The sequence below is a fragment of the Trichosurus vulpecula genome, chromosome 1, assembly GCF_011100635.1.
Source record: "Trichosurus vulpecula isolate mTriVul1 chromosome 1, mTriVul1.pri, whole genome shotgun sequence".
Taxonomy (NCBI): Eukaryota; Metazoa; Chordata; class Mammalia; order Diprotodontia; family Phalangeridae; genus Trichosurus; species Trichosurus vulpecula.
The window spans coordinates 402,543,391-402,561,517 of NC_050573.1; the positions used below are offsets into that span (position 1 = coordinate 402,543,391).

Below are 18,127 nucleotides of genomic sequence, written 5' to 3' on the forward strand. Positions count from 1 at the left end.
TAGGACCAACCAGACCGGGAGCTGGGTGGAACAGGAGTAGCACCCTGAATCAGTGAGCTATGGCAGTTACCAGACTTCTCAACCCACAAACTCCAAAGACAACAGAGAAGGTTAGTGGGAAAAGCTGCTGGAACATAGTGAAAGGAGTTAGAGATTGGCCACCTCCCCAGTGGCGCAGAGCTGGTGCAGCTCTGAGGCTGCTTCCAGAGCTACAGCTGCAGTTGCTTCCAGCCCCAGGCCCACCTGGTGGGAGGAATTAAATGGTGGATTAGAGCTGGAGTGCAAAGTCTGCTTTGCCCTGCCTGGATCTGGGCCACAATCCTGGTCGGCGGTTCTTGGGGGAGAAGGAGCTTTGGTGTAGTAGAGCTTGCTGTGTAGAAGTAGCTCTGAAAATAGCAGCGCAGCCCCTCAAGCTTGGGACAAAGTACTCTCTACTCTACAAGCAGTCATACCCCAACAAAAAGCCCAAGGGTCAAATAGTTGGCTGGGAACATGAACAGGCAGCAAAAATGGTCTCAGATTCAGACTCAGACTTTGGAATCTTTTTCTGGTGACAAAGAAGACCAAAACATACAGCCAGAAGAAGTCAACAAATGCAAAGAGCCTACATCAAAAGCCTCCAAGAAAAATATGAATTGGTCTCAGGCCATGAAGGATCTCAAAAAGGATTTGGAAAAGCAAGTAAGAGAAGTAGAGGAACAATTGGGAAGAGAAATGAGAGTGATGCAAGAAAACCATGAAAAACAAATCAATGACTTGCTAAAGGAGACCCCAAAAAATACTGAAGAAAATAACACCTTAAAAAATAGACTAACTCAAATGGCAAAAGACCTCCAAAAAGCCAATGAGAAGAATGCCTTGAAAGGCAGAATTAGCCAAATGGAAAAGGAGGTCCAAAAGACCACTGAAGAAGATACTACCTTAAAAATGAGATTGGAGCAAGTGGAAGCTAGTGACTTTATGAGAAATCAAGATATAAAACAGTACCAAAGGAATGAAAAAGTGGAAGACAATGTGAAATATCTCATAGGAAAAACCACTGACCTGGAAAATAGATCCAGGAGAGATAATTTAAAAATTATTGGACTACCTGAAAGCTATGATCAAAAAAAAGCCTAGATATCATCTGTCAAGAAATTATCAAGGAGAACTGCCCCGATATTCTAGAGCCAGAGGGTAAAATAGAAATTGAAAAAAAAATCCACTGATGGCGTCCTGACAAAGATCCCAAAAAGAAAACTAGGAATATTGTTGCCAAATTCGAGAGCTCCCAGATCAAGGAGAAAATACTTCAAGCAGCCAGAAAGAAACAATTTGAGTATTGTGGAAACACAATCAGGATAATACAAGATCTAGCAGCTTCTACATTAAGGGGTTGAAGGGCTTGGAATATGATATTCCAGAGGTCAATGGAGCTAGGATTAAAACCAAGAATCACCTATCCAGCAAAACTGAGTATCATGGTCCAAGGCAAAATATGGATTTTCAATAAAATAGAGGACTTTCAAGCTTTCTTAGTGAAAAGACCAGAGCTGAATAGAAAATGTGACTTTCAAACACAAGACTCAAGAGAAGCATGAAAAGGTAAACAAGAAAGAGAATTCATAAGGAACTTACTAAAGTGGAACTGTTTTGTTTACATTCCTACATGAAAAGATGATGTGTGTAATTCATGAGACCTCAATATTAGGGTAGCTGAAGGGAATACACACACACACACACACACACACACACACACACACACCCAGAGGGCACAGGGTGAGTTGAATATGAAGGGATGATATCTGAAAAAATAAAGTCAAATTAAGGGATGAGAGAAATATGTTGAGAAAGGGAGAGATAGAATGGGGTAAATTATCTCACATAAAAGTGGAAAGAAAAAGCAGTTCTGTAGGAAGAAAAGAGAAGGCAGGTGAGGGGGAATGAGTGAATCTTGCTCTCATTGGATTTGACTTGAGGAGGGGATAATATATACACTCAGTTGGGTATCTTACCCCACAGGAAAGGAGGAAGGGGATAAAAAAAGGGGGGACAATAGAAGGGAGGTACAGATAGGGGGAGGAGGTAATCAAAAGGAAACACTTTTGAAAAGGGGCAGGGTCAAGGGAGAAAATTGAATAAAGGGGGACTGGATAGGAGGAAGCAAAATATAGTTAGTCTTTCACAATATGAGTATTGTGGAAGGCTTTTATATGATGATACACATGTGACCTATGTTGAATTGCTTGCCTTTTTAGGGAGGGTAGGGGAGGGAGGGAAGAGGGGAGAGAATTTGGAACTCAAAGTTTTAAAAGCAGATGTTCAAAAAAAGTTGTTTTTGCATGCAACTGGGAAATAAGATATACAGGCAATGGGGCATAGAGATCTATCTTGCCCTACAAGAAAGTAAGGGAAAAGAGGATGGGGGTGGGGAGTGGGCTGACAGAAGGGAGTGCTGACTGGGGAATGGGGCAATCAGAATATATGCCATCTTGGAGTGGGAGGGGAGGGTAGAAATGGGGATAAAATTTGTAGATCAAAATCTTGTGGAAATCAATGCTGAAAACTAAAAATATTAAATAAATAGTTATAAGCTGGTTTTTTCTTTCCTCTTTCTGTTTCTCACCCTTATTCAGAAATAAAGATGAAAAACTTAGGAATTCACTTCTAACATTTTGCATACTTTATTCATAATAATTGCACCATCACCTTTTCACATGCTGTGACAGCTGTTTGTCTCTTCTCAGGACCGATTGCTGCTTCAGTCCAGATGATAAGCTTTTGGTCACTGGAACATCTGTTAAGAAGGGAGGTGGCAATGGCAGGCTTGTTTTTTTTGAACGCCAGACGTTCCATAAAGTGTATGAAATCGATGTCACCAATGCAGTATGTATTTTTTACTTTACTTCTACCATTGAAATAAAGTTTGCTTTGTAGTTAGGATCATCTGTTACTTTTTAGTACACAAATAACATTATGTTTAACAATGACTTTCTCCCTCTTGTCATTTGGGACATTTTGGGCAAGGAGGACTTGCCACATAGTAGGACTTTGCTGAACATGGAGCCACTACCACATTTGCAATAGGTGGACCTTTCTTCGTGGCTGTAAGTGTCCCGATGCACCTTCCCCGCCTTCTGCCCACTCTATGAAGAAATTTCATCAGAGAACAGAGAAGAAAGGGAATCTTCCAGGGCATGTCTATATGTGTATAAATTTAGAGGAATAGTGCAATGGAGGGAGGCAGGAAATTTTTATATACGCAAAGGGTAACGATATGTGGAGGGACTGTTGTTCTAGACTAGCAGAACTTTTCTCTGTGTCCCTGATTGTTAGTTTTGTCTTAAAACAAGGCTCAATGTTGTTGTTGTTCAGTTCAGTTCTGTTTAACTCTTAGTAACCCCATGGACCATATTGTTAATGGAGTTTTTTTTTTTTTTTGCCATTTTCTTCTCCAGTGGATTCAGGCAAACAGAGTTAAGTGACTTGCCCAAAATCACATAGCTAGGAAGTATCTGAGGTCATATTTGAATTCAGGTCTTCCCGACTCAGCTCTTTATCAATTGAGCCACTCACCTGCTTCTGAAGCCTCAGTATGGGTTCATTCAACTTTTACTTAGTTGGCAATTTACATATATTAGAAATAATTTCAATGACTTCAAAGCTTCGGGTTTATTTTCAGGCATTCTTATAAGACCTAAAATACATCATGAAATTAGAACTATGTCAGGAATAGATGGAATACAGTAAGAGAAGCAATTCCCAGAAGTAAAAATATACCCTTTATAGTTCTTTTATTGTATATTATTATTTAGTTAGTAAAACAAACCATTATACTTTCCCAAGAGAGTATAAAATGGGCCAATTAAGGGCTTTGCATGTATATATTTTTTCTGAAAAAAGTATATAGCCCTTTAGCAAATTCCTCTACCATAAACTGTATTCATATGAATTAATCTAGCTTTTTCAGTTCTTTGTAAACAGTTGTGACATATTACATGCTTTAGTAGTGAAGACAACTGAACAAATGTTTTTATACTGCTATTAATAAAACTGTTCCACTACGCTTGTATAATTAAATACTCTTAGTACTATTATATATATTTGCAGCTACTAAGTTTGAAACCACACTTTTGTTTCAACCTGTAGAGGAGGAAATTAACAAAAATGAGAGTAATTCTAGATGGGCACCTCAGTTTTACAAATCTTAATCTTGTGACATAATTTGCTGTGTTCCAACACTAATAATATTTTAGTGAAGTTGGTGTTTCCAGGAGCCAAGTATAACACTGGACATCTAAGAAAAACACTTTTGAGTACATTAACTTAAATCCCAAAACATAAAATTATTGTAATTGATTGTTCCAGAAAAAGTTGACTTTTTTCCATTATGGCTTTTACTTATTTGTACATTTCAACATTGTTTAGTGTTATGTTTTTCTCAAATTACAATCTAAAAGGCAATATAAACAAATTAAAGAATGTTGAAAAATGAATGGATTTTAAAGGCACTGAGATTCCAGTTTGGAGAAGAGACATGCTGTTTGTTGGAATGAGCAGGGCCCATAATTGTGACAGATTTGTATCCTGAGTTACTTTACTTTTTTTAAAAAAAATTTTATTGATATGTTTTGTTTTTTATATCATTCACATTTCTCTTAGGCTCCATTCCCTTCCTGTTTCCCAAAGAGCAATCCTATATAACAGATAATATTTTCTAAAGTGAGGACAAAAAAAGGAAAAAAGAGAAAGAAGAGAAAAAAATCAGCAAAATTGATTGATATGTCAAAAAATGTGAAAATATATGCAGTGTATCACTTCTGTGGGCCTCCCCCCTCTACCAGGGAGTAAGATGAGTCAGGGGAGGGAGATGGTAGACAAAGGGTCTTTCTCATTTCTTTTTTGGAACTGTCCTTGTTCTTTATAATTTTGCTGCATTCACTTTTGATTGTTTTGTGGTTGTTCTTTACATTGTAGTAATTATGTGTATTGTGTTTCTTGACTCTGCTAAATTCAGTCATGTAAATCTTTTCTTGCTTTTCTGTATTCGTCATATTTGTTGTTTCTTAGAACACAAGTGATATTTCATTGCATTCATGTATAATAATGTAGTCATTACACAATTGATGGTCATTTTGGCTGGTTCAAATGTTAACGATTAACAATTTCTATTAATAACAAGTGCCATTTTGTTAGTCTTTTTCCTTTTCACCTAAAATGCAATGAAAATTGTAAATTCATTCAACAAAAGTGGACATTAAGTTTCACTTAAAGTAAATAAGACTAAGCCACAATTAATAAAATATTTTCTGCCCTACGTTTTTCTTCCTGATACTTACTTTACCTGTCTTTTTTTCTTATGAATTTTGCCTCCATATGCCTTTTTTACCCTGACACTTTCTTAGCTTCTGTCTCTTTCTTTTAACTTCTCCTAGGAGTTTAATTTTCCCAGGCCTTATCATGGGCTAAACATTGTGATATCCAGTTGGATTATAGGATCATAGATCCTATTGACAACCCAAAAGAGTCAAAATGAACCACACCCATTAGGCCCAGTTACACCTGTACCTTGTCAAAAAGTGACTGGTCTCGGATGTGGACTGGCCCAGAGGCAGTGCAGTAGGCCTAAAGACCAGAGGCTAATCTCTGGCTTTTAGCCCACAGCTCAGTTCCAGGAAGATACTGCAGAACCATAACAGAAGGCAGCCTGGAAACATTTTTCTTCCCTTGCTTCAGGTACCTTCTGATTTTTCCAAGGTATCTAATGTTAAACATTATAATATATTCAGTAGCTCCTCAGAAAGCTTTCCTTTGATGTAAGATTTTCTAAATAACCTGCTGTTAAGGAGTATGTATCTTAAGGATAACCTACCCTGTGGATATTCTTTGTTTATGTTAGTCTTGTGCATGCCATGGAAAAGGTTAAACGTGCATGTCAGAAACTCGAATACTAGACAGAATACTTTTAATTTATAGTGTTGAAACAAATATATGTAAGCAATTTATTTCACTACCATGAAGCTAGCCATCATGAAAAGATAGCTATAAACCAGGCTTGTTAATAGAGTAGATAGCAGAGAGAAAGAAATTATAACACAATTCAGAATTTTCTCCCAGCATTTATACATATATGTGTGAATGTATATTTCTATATATTTTTATATTTATGTAGTTTTGCCAGTGTCATTAGGGCCTTCCTAGAGCAATAAGAGCTCAGTTGGAGAACTTAAAATTGTAGAGTAACCAGAGAGTACTCATGGCTTTTGGGTTTCTTTGATAAAATGTCAGCACATTTACTGCATTGATTAACATTTTGCAGCAAAAAAATAATTAAGTCATTTTGTCCTGTAAATGAACTTAGTGTTGAAGTTGCAATAGAAACTAGACATTTGTTTAAACTAGCAGAGAAAATGTCTTTTTTGTACCATTAAATCCTTTCCCATCTTGTAAAGTTGCTAAAGCAAAACCTGAACTGTCCTATGCCTTAGTTATTTACCTTATTGTAGAGATAGATTTCTTACATATTGCCTCTATATAGATTTTGTTTATTTCTTAAGAATACGGCATACAAAATTTTCAGAATCTACAACCTGATATCTCTGCTCTAGGAATAGACACATGCTAATAATGCTAGGTCACTTTTCACATGTAAAACTCATGTGGTAGACCTGCCATCAGGGGAGAATATACTTGGATTGTTATGGTAGTTGTAGTGAATTTGCTTTCCTTTGTCCGTTTTCTTTTATCTGATCTCCATTATGACTTTTTAAAAGAGTAAATTTATGTGGTAGCTAGTGTGAAGTCTCTGACTAAAACTGAGCCAATTTGGATTGAACTTAGCATCCTGACCTCATTAATGTAATTATCTAAGGGAATATGCCACCATATCACACATACATAGGGAATGACATGTATATTGTACAGACGTGTCATTTTGTGTGTTAGTTTTGTATTTTGTTATGATCTCTGTAATTTTTTTGGTTTAAGTTTGATAGACTTAAAGTATGCTCAATTCAGAAAAATAGAGTTTTGAAGAATGATTGCTAGATTCTTACAAGGTTTATTCACATAAAAGAATAGATATTGTTGAGCATTTCAAGACACTCTAAGAAGAGATTATAAGGCCCTTCTTCTTTAAGCAAATGAATCAACATGTTGTTTTAATGAGAGCAAAGGAAAATATACCTTAAAGCCACCTTTTTTTCATCACTGATTTGGTTTTTTCTCCTCACCATCAGGCAGCATCAGTTTCTGTTTATCTAGCAGAATGGTATGTTAAAGGGGCTTTAAACTGCTCCTTTGACCCATTGTCTCAAGTTTTAAATCTTCTCGGAATGTAAGAAAACAAACAAATGCATTCCTTGGAATGCAGTAAGGATGGGTAAATTGTTGGATGGGCCAAGAATCACCTCTTTTATTTTAGTGTGTGTTTTCATCATTAAGAGAGTCAAATAGTCTCCATACTTTTAAGAAAAAGCCACATCCCACAGTAAGGAAAAGTACCTGTTTATTTTGCTATTACTAAAATTTGGTGCTGTTATGTGACTGCATGTATAAAAGGAGTGGTGTCCTCAAGCCTGTCCTAAGGCTGTCCAGCTACATTGACCAGTATAGTTCTATTCATCTTCTCCATTCTGGTTCCCTCCCAGAACAAAGCATTGTGTTCAGCCCTGGAGATACAAAAATATATTGAAAGCATTGTGTTAGCCACGGAGGGTTTAAAGACAAAACCAAGGTAGTCACTGTCCTCTGGGAGCATCCTAGATGGGAGACAGCTAATGTTAAAAAAAAAAAAAGTATTACCTATTTTTGTAAAATAACATCTGCATGTATGGACAGGGGGAGCATAAGGAGGGATATTACCTTTAATATCATTAATTTCCTAGTGAGAAAGGCTATTAGTGAACCAATGGGCAACTCATAGTCTTAACTAAGTTGCCTAGTGTGCTTAGAGGTTAAGTGACTTACCCAGGTCACATATTCTGTGGCATTTGTATACATTGTATAGTTATATTAAAATTCCTTTGGATGTTTTCTACATCTTTCAAAAGGGTTTCCTAAAATCAAAAAATATTGCTTCCTCTACAGCTTAATCCTCTGGAGTGTGTTAAATCAAATAGTATTGTGACCACTATAGTTTAGCTACTCCCCAACTCCCACCTTATTTATTGTTCTTGGCTTCTTTTCTAGGATGAGCTCCAAAATATAACTTCACTGCTGAATTTCCAGGCTTTCTTTTTTCCTTTTTTCTTGAAGACCAGACTCTTAGTTTGAGTTTGCCTTGTTCAGCTAAGCTTCCATTGCTCTGTTTTGGCTAGCGAGTCTTAAAAGATATTTCTTTGTAAATAATTAATGAAATAAGGTAAAGTTTAGAAATGAAATAAAATAATTTACTTTATAGTTCATCACATTTTATGATGTTTTTTATTCTTTTGTTTTATGTCAAACATCTAAAATTATGAAAATGTTAATAGAAAGTAATAATCTTTTTATAACCAATTACAAAATATTTATAAAAATTTCCTTTATATGCTTTGTTAACTAGAAAAATGGTTCGTGCAATTTTACTACTACATTGGAATTCCCAAGGAAGTCTCTAGCCTAATTTTAAGTTCAAGTTGTAGCCTTTTAATCTCATTTCATTTTGATAACTATCAGGAAGATTTTTGAGGTTTCATTGGGTTAAAAAGGGAAAAGCTCAAAATTTTACACGTGAGCTTGAATCTTTTTCTGAATTATTTGCCATCATTTAGTACCATGGTCTTATAAAAATTGACCAGCAAAATAAGAAAATATCAGTAGCAGAACTGAAAGAAACAACTAAGCCTTTTAAATAAAAGTAGTTAAACAGAGCTGGAATAGAAAAAGGGCTGTGGAGGCTGGGAGAAAAGAAATTTTCTTTAATTACAATCTCAGGAATTGGGAAGTTTCAAAATGACAAAATTTGAATGAGAAAAACAGAAAATAACCAGAGTGAGAAATATTAAAATTGTCTTTTGAAAATTTTATTTGTAATTATGTTAAGTAGCTACTTGGTCAATGATCTCCAATTTTGAAGTATCAGAATTTATATATTATTTTGGAAACCACAGTTAATTTTTAAATCTTCAGAGATTCACTATCCAATTTGTGAATTATTAACACTTCTTTTTCTCCTTTGTGGCATCCTCATTTCACTACTCCCTGCCATCTCAGAATTTTAGTTAATATTTCATCTTGCAAAAATATTTTTTAGATTTCCCCCCTAAAAAATTATAAGCAAGAAAATCTACTATCAGTTTTTTTGGTTTTGTTTTGGTTTTTGGTTATGTGAGGTTCTGCAGGAAACTTGAATTAAATATGGATATGTCTCTGGGTTCTTCAAGTCTGTGCCAGCAGAGCAGAAGCCCTGTCAGGTTTTGCCATGCTGGAAAAGCTTCAAGGAAGATTCCAGCGATAGACTGTGCCTGCTATCTGAGGACTAGCCTAGCTAGTGTGAGGAGACTTTTCATTGGACCATTAGGTGAGGAATTCTTCAATGATGGCAATCCATGAAACAAAAGTACAAGTGACCCTGAGGTCTTTTTGGCCTCAGTCCTTAATGGTGGTGGTAGAATGACATGAAAAAAGGCAGGGAGTGTTAAGAATCAGTCAGTAAACATTTATTTAGTGCCTACTGTGTGCCAGTCACTGTGCTAAGTGCTAGGGATACAAGAAAGGCAAAAGATAATCCCTGCCCTCAAGGAGCTCACAATCCGGTAGGGTAGACAAGATGCAAACAGCTATGGGCAAGCAAACTATGTACTGGAGAAATAGGAAATAATAAGCAGAAGGAAGGTACTAGAACTGAGTGATTGGGAAAAACTTCCTTTCTTGTGTGGCCCCTACTTTTGTCTCAGCCTCATTATACATTACTACTCTTCCTACTCTCAAAGGTCCGACTGAACTGCCCTTCTTGCTGTTCCTCACAGGTTGTTCTTCATGTTTCATCTCCATGCCTTTCTTTGTATTGGCCATACTCCATTTCTGTAATTCACTCACTCCTCCCCTCCACCCTACTTTCATAAAGACACAGTTCAAACACTATCTTCTGCACAAAGCCTTTTTTGATCCTTCCCAACTGCTCCCCCCACCTAAATTACCTCATATTTGTTTTCTAGTTAATCTGTACTTATGTCTATATGTCTTCCCCTATAGGATGCTAGCCCCTTGAGAATAGAGATTTTCTTCATTTTTCTTTTTGTATCCCCAGTACCTGGAGTAGAGCAGAAAGTGTTTAATAAATATTTGTCTGGTTGACTAATGAAGAAGAAACAGCTACATACAAGTACAGCAGTGCTAATTATTTACAGCCATTGGCTCTAATAAGTGAGAAATGGGGAAAGTAAAGACCGTGATCTTGATTTTCATATTGATCAGGTCATGGATCCCTTGAAGTATTGAGGTTCTGAGGGGACTTGAATCACGTACTGTTCTCCTTCCACATCAAATGTGATTTTCCAGAATGTCATTAGAAATATCTGAAATGAATTATTTCAAGTTGTAATAAGTCATTGCCTATGAGGAAGCTTCTCTACATCAAAGGTGTCAAACATGCGAGACACTCCAGAATGCTGCCCAAACCAGATTAAAATGTAACTGGGAAATATTTAACAAAATAAAAATATGTAGTGGAACATAGGGAATATTAATATGTGTTTTTCTAAGTTAGTATGTGGCCAGCAGCGATCCTCATGTACAGATGAGTGACCGCTGTTTCTATTTGAGTTTGATACCACTGTTTTTACGTGATTTACTGATGTTTGTTGACCACTTTATACGTTTTCTAGTTAGAGATGGACCAGGAGAAATAAATGTAGAGCATTGATTAGGCATATTATTGATCTTAATTTACAAATATCAAAGGGACAACTTTTTACTCATTCAGGTTTTGGTCAACTCTTGATGATTTTTGTTTATAAAAGGAGGCAGCAGCTGCACAATTAATGTCGATTTATCAATCATCAGAAATCGCTGATAATTTTCACTGTATTGTATTTTTATTTTGATATATAGTTTGATCTTATGATCTGGAAATCAACTTCAAGTAAAATAATGAATCCAAACAGCAAAAACTTCACTCAAGAAGCTCCACACTGCCCTTTTCTGCCCTCTGATTCTTCTCCTCCTTGTAACCCATTTTTAACTAGAATAGATGATGGCTTTCAGATTGATGTAAAACATTAGCTTAATCAGAATGACCCAACTTTAAAGCCCTCTTAGAAAAGGGAGAGGTAATAAAGTGACAGCTTCTCTGCCAGCTTCAAGCTGTCTGCCGAGTTGAGAGGAAATCAAAGGAACCTGAGATGTGGGCAGAGTAAGCACTTAGGCACAGTAACTGCTGGCTGAAAATGAGACTATATTTGGCAATGTTATCTGCCTTCTAGAAGAGTGAAACCTTGTTAATATGAAACACAAGGCATGGAAAAATTGACTTTGAATTAACTAGATTTCTGTTATCTGATTTTTATTAAAGAGCAAGCCGGCATATGGTTGACTAGGGAATAGCAGTTGCTCTGAATTATGGACTATTTTGAATAAACTGATATCAGCCTAATGAGGTTTTCCTGTAATTTCTGGGGTAAGTTGAATAATGCAAACTCCTGATGGGGCTCATTTAACATGCTTATTTTAACAAGCTTTCGAATATTTGCCCAAAACTGGGTTGGAGATGTTAAAGGTGTATAGAATATTCACAACCTAATTTCAAATGAATAGTTAAGTCTAGTGGGTAAAGAGTGAGCAAATTTTAGATAACCCTTTCAATCAGTCAACATTTATTAAGTGCCTTTTATGTACCGGGTACTATGCTAAGCACTGGGGATACAAAAGGAAGCAGAAAACAGTCTCTGTGCTTAAAGAGCTCACAGTCTAATGGGGGAAACAAATATGTACAAACAAGCTATATATAGCTAAATAGGAAATGATTAACAAAGGGAAGGCACTTGAATTAAGAGGGGTTGGGGTTGGGAAAGGCTTCCTGTAAAAAATGAGATTTTGGCTGAGACTTAATGGAAGCTAAGGAGGTCAGTAGGTGGAGTGGAGGAGGGAGAGCATTCCAGGCATGGGGGCAGCATGGAGCTAAGAGATAGAGGTTCTTTTTTTATGGGACAACCTACTGTGTTAAAGAGTAAGATACAAGAAGGTAGGGGAAGGGGCTAGGGTATGAAGGGCTTTGAATGCCAAACATAGTATTTTGTATTTGAACCTGAAAGCAATAGGGAGCCACTAGAGTTTATTGAGTAGCCAGGTGACATGGTTAGACCTGGGTTTTAGGAAAATCATTTTGGTTGTTTGTTGTCCTTTGTTCTTGAAGAGGACCAAAATCACTATGTTATAGTGAAGTCATAGAGTGTCATACTGGCTCATCAGACCAATACATGGTTGGAATGTTTTACCACAGGTCAGGCACAAATAGTCTATGTGAACATTTGGGGTCGATTCTCTAAATGTTCACATCTCATGTTTCTCTTGAGCTACTTCAGTTCTGCTTTGCTCATAGAGCATAGCAGCACCTTCTCTGATGAGGGCATGCCATGGATGCATAGAAAGAGGCTTGGGGCAGGCAGACCCACTGGTAGACTATTAAAATGGTCCAGGCATGAGGTGATGAAGGTCTGCAGAAGAGAAGATGATGTATTCTTGAGAGATGTAATAAAGGTGAAATCAATAGGCTTTGGCAACAGATTGGATATGGCAGGGGCAGGGGTGAGGGATGTGGGGGAGATGAGTAGTCAAGGATAAGTCCCAGATTGTGAGCCTAAGGGAATGGGAGTTGCCCTCTACCGTAACTGGGACGGTGGGAGGCTTTAGGGGGAAAGAGAATGTGCTCTGAAAGGCTGCAGGCAGGTGGGATAGAATTGTCAGCATATAGATGGTAATTAAATATATCAGACCTGATGAGATCACCAAATGAGGTAATATAGAGGGTAAAAGAGAATGCCCAAGATAGGACCCTGAGAGACACTTAAAGCAGAGGGTGTGATCTGGGTGAAGATCCAGCAATGAAGATGGAGAAGGAGTGGTCATATATGTAGAAGGAGAGCTTGGAGAGATTAGTGTCCTGAAAACCTAGAGGGAAAATAGTTTCAGAGAGGAGAGAGTGGTCTTCAGTTTTAAAGGCTGCAAAAAAAAAAAGTCAAGGAGAATGAGGATTGAGAAAAGGCCACTCGATTTGTCAATCAAGAGATCATTGGTAAGATCATTGGAGGTTGTAGCTTCAGTGGAACAGTAGGGTAGCAAGCCAGATTGTAGGGGGCTAAGAAGAAAGTGATAGAAAAGAAAGTGGAGGCACTGATCATAGATAGCCTTTTTGAGGAGTTTAGCTATAAAGGGCAAAAGAGTTATAGAAAATTTCTGGTGGGGATTGAGGTGAGGGTTTTTCAGGATGAGGGAGACATGGACATGTTTGTAGGCAGTAGAGAATGAGTCAGGAGACAGGGAGAGATTGAAAATAAGTGAAAATGACTATGACAGTGGAGGCAATCTGTAGGAGGAGATGAGATAGAGTGGGATCACTTGAGTAGGTAGAGGGGTTAGCCTTGGTAAGGAGTAAGGCCACTTCATCATGTAAGATAGGGGTGAAGGGGTGACAGAAGGTGTCTTAGTGTTAAGAGATGGAGAAGAGGGAGTTCGTGGTGAACAGCCTCAATTTTTTCTGTAAAATACGAGGCAAGGGTCTCAGCTGAGAGAGTGGGGGGAAGAGGAGCTATGATATGTTTGAGGAGGGATGAAGAGATTTGGAAGAACTGCTATGGAGAATGGGACAGTGAGTTGATAAGGCAAGTATAGGATTGTCTAGAAGCCATGATGGCCCAGTTGATGTTCTGTAACATAAACTTGTAGGGGGCCCAGTCAGAATGGTTGTATAATTTTCTCAACCTTCATTCACTAGCATTTATGTAGGAGTGAAGGAACAATAGTGGGAGTGATCCAAGGCTGAGACTTGGCAAAATGATAGACTGGGGATTCAAGCAAGGATAGTATAGAACTGAATTGGTGTAAGAGTCAATATGTATGTATGTTGAAATCCCCTTATATAAAAGCAGGAGTTGAGGAGAAGAGAAAAATTATGAGCCATATACCAAATGCATTGATGAAGGAAAGGGAGTGACCTGGGCAGTCTATAGACAATGACTTACCAGGATTTTGATCAGCTGGTAGATATGAATAGTATGAACTTAAAAGGAGGAAAGATTACTGAGTGGTGGAAGTAGGGAGAGAACCTAGATGTGGCAATGAGCAGCAGGGAGTATTCCAGCTCCCCTGCCTCGACTGGTGAGCTGAGGAGTATGAGTGAAGGTGCAGCCAGTACTGGAAATGAGTACTCTTTATGTATTCATGCTGGTATTCCTGTTTGGACATGTGTCTAGGAACTATACAGAACATTGCTTAAGAGAGGGCATTATGTGAACCAGGCTTCTAGGTGTGTTATGCTCCTTTGTCCAGTAACATCTTCACAGCATCAAAGATTATCTCATCCTTCCTACTCAATTGACAGATGAGGAAACTGAAGAAAAGAGAAAGGAAGTGATTTGTCCACCGTTATACATGTACTTTGAGAGCTAAACTGATGTTAAAAAGCTACAGAGAACGAGCATGTTCATAAAAAAGAGATCTGAGGGGACACTCCAAACCCAGTCCAACACAGAGGTGAGAGGTCCGCAGGTACTGCACATCGCAGCTGTTTGGAGGCTTTTTCAATGAATTGCTTGGTTGTGTTGATTTTTCCTTTTCTTTTCCTTTGTCTTTGTCCGTCAAAAACAAGGGGATGTTATAGGGGCTGTTTCTTGGAGGGGGAGAGGCAATGACGAAAATAATAATGATGTAAAAAGTAAGACATCAACATAAACTTTTTAAAAAACAGCTAAAAGGAGCAAATGCTAGTAGCCGGAGCAGGGCATCCTTAGATTTTTGTTGTTGTTGTTCTTCAGATCATGTAACCTTTGAATTATGATCCCTTAATGCATGAAACTACAAAGAGAAAAAAAAAATCATTGAACTGATATCCAAGGACTTATGTTCAAATCCTAGCCCTGTTTAACCTGGCCCAAATCATTTAACTTCCTTTGGCTTTAGTTAGGTCATCTGTAAAATGAGGGAGTTAGACAAGATGACCTCGGAGGTTCCTTACAGTTCTAAATCTATCAAACTATAAAAATTGTTCTTATTTATTGCACAGAGCAGCACACCAATCAATCAAGTATTTATTAAGCACCTACTGAGTGCCAGGTGCTCTCCTAAGTGTTGGGGATATAAAGACCAGTCAGCCTTAAGGAACTTAACAGCATAGCCTTCCTATATAGGTCTATACAAAAATATATACAAAAGAATTTCAGGGGAAGAAACTAACATCTAAGGGGAAGGTTTCATGTAGAAGGTGGTGCTTGAACATCTGAGCCTTGAAGGAAACTAGGGATTCTGAGAGTCAAAGGTGAGAGAGAGTGCATTCTAGCCATGGAGCCCAGCTGGGCAGAGGCATGAAGACTGAAGATGGAGATCTGTGTATGAACTCAGCAAAAGAGAAAAAAAACAAGCAAACAAACTACTGCCTTACAAGTATTCTACTTAACTATTCTGATTGTGATTCCCCTCTGCAAAGCCTTCAGTGTTTCCACACTGCTTACTGTACTTATGGATAAATTAAAACCCCTAATGTTAATAGAGAAGACTGTCCCTAATCTCGCTCCAGCCCTTTTCCATTTTCCTCTTATACTGCTCTGATCTCCATTGTTTAACTTATGCCATCCTTCATGTTAGGAATCAGCTCTGCCTGCCTTCCATCACACTCATCTCCACCTGTCTCCAAGGCCCAGTTTATCTGCCATTTCCTCCTTCAAGCCTTCCCTGATGTCCCCAACTAAGGTGATCTCTTTTGCTAGACCTCTTCCTAATTTTATCACATCTGCCTGTAGGTGCTTAATAAATATTTGTTAGATTGAATGGAGTTGAGCCTAGCTATAGAAACCTGATAAAGCATGGTATTTGTGTTTTGGACTTCATTCAGAGGGGTTTACTCTCTAGTGTAGCTCATTAAAATTCATTATTAACTCTTAAAGCCTCAGTTTCTTTATTTGTAAATGGGGATAATACTTATAGTCAGACAATCTCACAGGGTTGTTATGAAGATTAAATTAAATATGTGAAAGTACTTTATACCAGTAAAACTTTCTACAAATGTGAATTGTTTATATCTTACATTTAATGTTACCCCAAGGGTGTCATTTTTGAAGACTCCAGGGTAATAATACTGTGGAGTGGAAGGACAGTCATTTCAACACTATGTGGGTTTCTAAGAGTAGATAGAGTGATTATTACACATACTTGGATGGCAACCCACATACACACGCTAATGAAGAAATATTTATAGAGTATATAGTATTTTCCTTCACATGTCATGTTAGTTTAGTGTTTATTATGTTGCCCTATCAAGTTTTAACATGATCTAGGTAAGAATCATAGTGGGAACTAATTTGAAACTTTTCAATATTTAGAAAAAAAATTTGCTAGCTACTATCTACTCTATGGACTGGGCAAATTACCCAATCTCACAGGACTTCCTCATCTGTAACAATGAGGAAGTTGGATTAGATGTTCTCTAAGGTTTCTTGTAGCCCTAATGTCCTATGACACTATATGTTAATTTGGTATCTCCCCCCTCCCCTCCCTCCCTCCCTTCTCTTCCCTTTTGTTCTACACTTTAGAAATGATGACCATACAGCTAGGCGATGACACTAGGCAACAGAGTCCTTGTCATCAGCTGCTGCATTCAGTATACAGAAGTCAAATAAATGGAGGAATAAATTTTGTAAATATTATTTTTTCAGAAAGTATAACAACCTTTCTTCAAAACTCAGTCAGTGTAACCTTGTACATGAGATTTTTTCTAGTTTCTGTTCCCTCCATTGCTGGTGCTCCCAGATCGTCTTGCCTTAATTTTATGTATATGCTTGCCTTGGATCACAGATCTAGAGCTGGAAGGGACCTAAATACCATCTAGTACAACCCCCTCAATACACATATAAGGAAACTGAGGCCCAGAAAGTTTATGTAGTCGATGACAGAGTCATGATTTATATGCCCAGGACCTCTGGTTCCAAATTCAGTACTCCTCCCATTATTGTCCATTCCAACAGAATATAAGCTTCTTGAAGGAAGAGACTGTTTCATTCTCAACTTTGTATCTCCAGTTAGGTGCCTAAGTGCACAGCACCAGATGTAGAGAAGTGCTTGTTGATTGATTGTTCTTGAACACGTATCACTCTGTTTTGCAATTTCAGTGACCTGGAATATATTCCTGGCCAGAAATTGCTCCTCCTAGGCTAAACTAATGACTAGTGCTGTAGTAGCTGTCAGGCTACACACTTTATGAATTTCTCAGTATTATTTACTATGACTTTAGAAGTCATTTAGAACAAAGAATCAAAGGACCTTTGGGAGCATATACGATTCATTTCCATATTTCTGTGAAGGACCGTGTCTCAATCAACCAAACAAGTGGGAATCTGTCTTATTTTTAAAAGAAAAGAATTCCACAAATATTGTGGGAGGCCATCCCGTTATGCGAACTTTTTGTACACCTAACCTAAAATGCTTTTAGGATCTCTGGATTTAGAATCAGGATGACTTGATTTCTCTTCCTTCTTCACACATTTATGAACTGTGTGATTCTGGGCAAGTCTTTTAACCTCCCCTTAGGTTCATCACCTGTAAAATGGAAAATATTATGGCACCTACCTAAGGATATAATACAGGAAGTCTCAAAAATCTGAATGCAGCTTTAGGTTATTAAAGCTATTTAAAAAAAAACTTTTAGGACACCCTGTATATGTAAAGCACTTTTCAAACTTTAAAGAGCTATATAAGTATGAGATATTATAAGTGTTATTCCTTCCTTTTGTTTCTGTCTTAGAAATGGAGAAAAGCTGAGCAATGAATGCCATTTATAAAGTTGTTATTCAGTCTTCTCTAGGCCAAACAGTACGAATTATTTACTGCTTTTTCTCAACTTCTGCTGAGCCTTTACTAAGTTGCCTGCATCTAAATTGTGAAGTCTAAAAGGGAACACAGTAAGAATCTTAGCAGTACTGAATGTAATAAGGGATCAGAATGAGTATTTGGTTATTTTTCC

General features: G+C 37.5%; 1 protein-coding gene across 1 annotated transcript in view; it reads left to right on the top strand.

Moving 5' to 3' along the window:
- WDR70 (WD repeat domain 70) overlaps window positions 1-18,127 on the top strand; it is a 320,082-nt gene that overhangs the window by 264,178 nt on the left and 37,777 nt on the right. Inside the window, exon 13 of the mRNA XM_036736844.1 lies at window positions 2,727-2,865. Coding sequence (XP_036592739.1) covers window positions 2,727-2,865 — 139 coding nt within the window. The remainder of the gene's footprint in view (window positions 1-2,726; window positions 2,866-18,127) is intronic.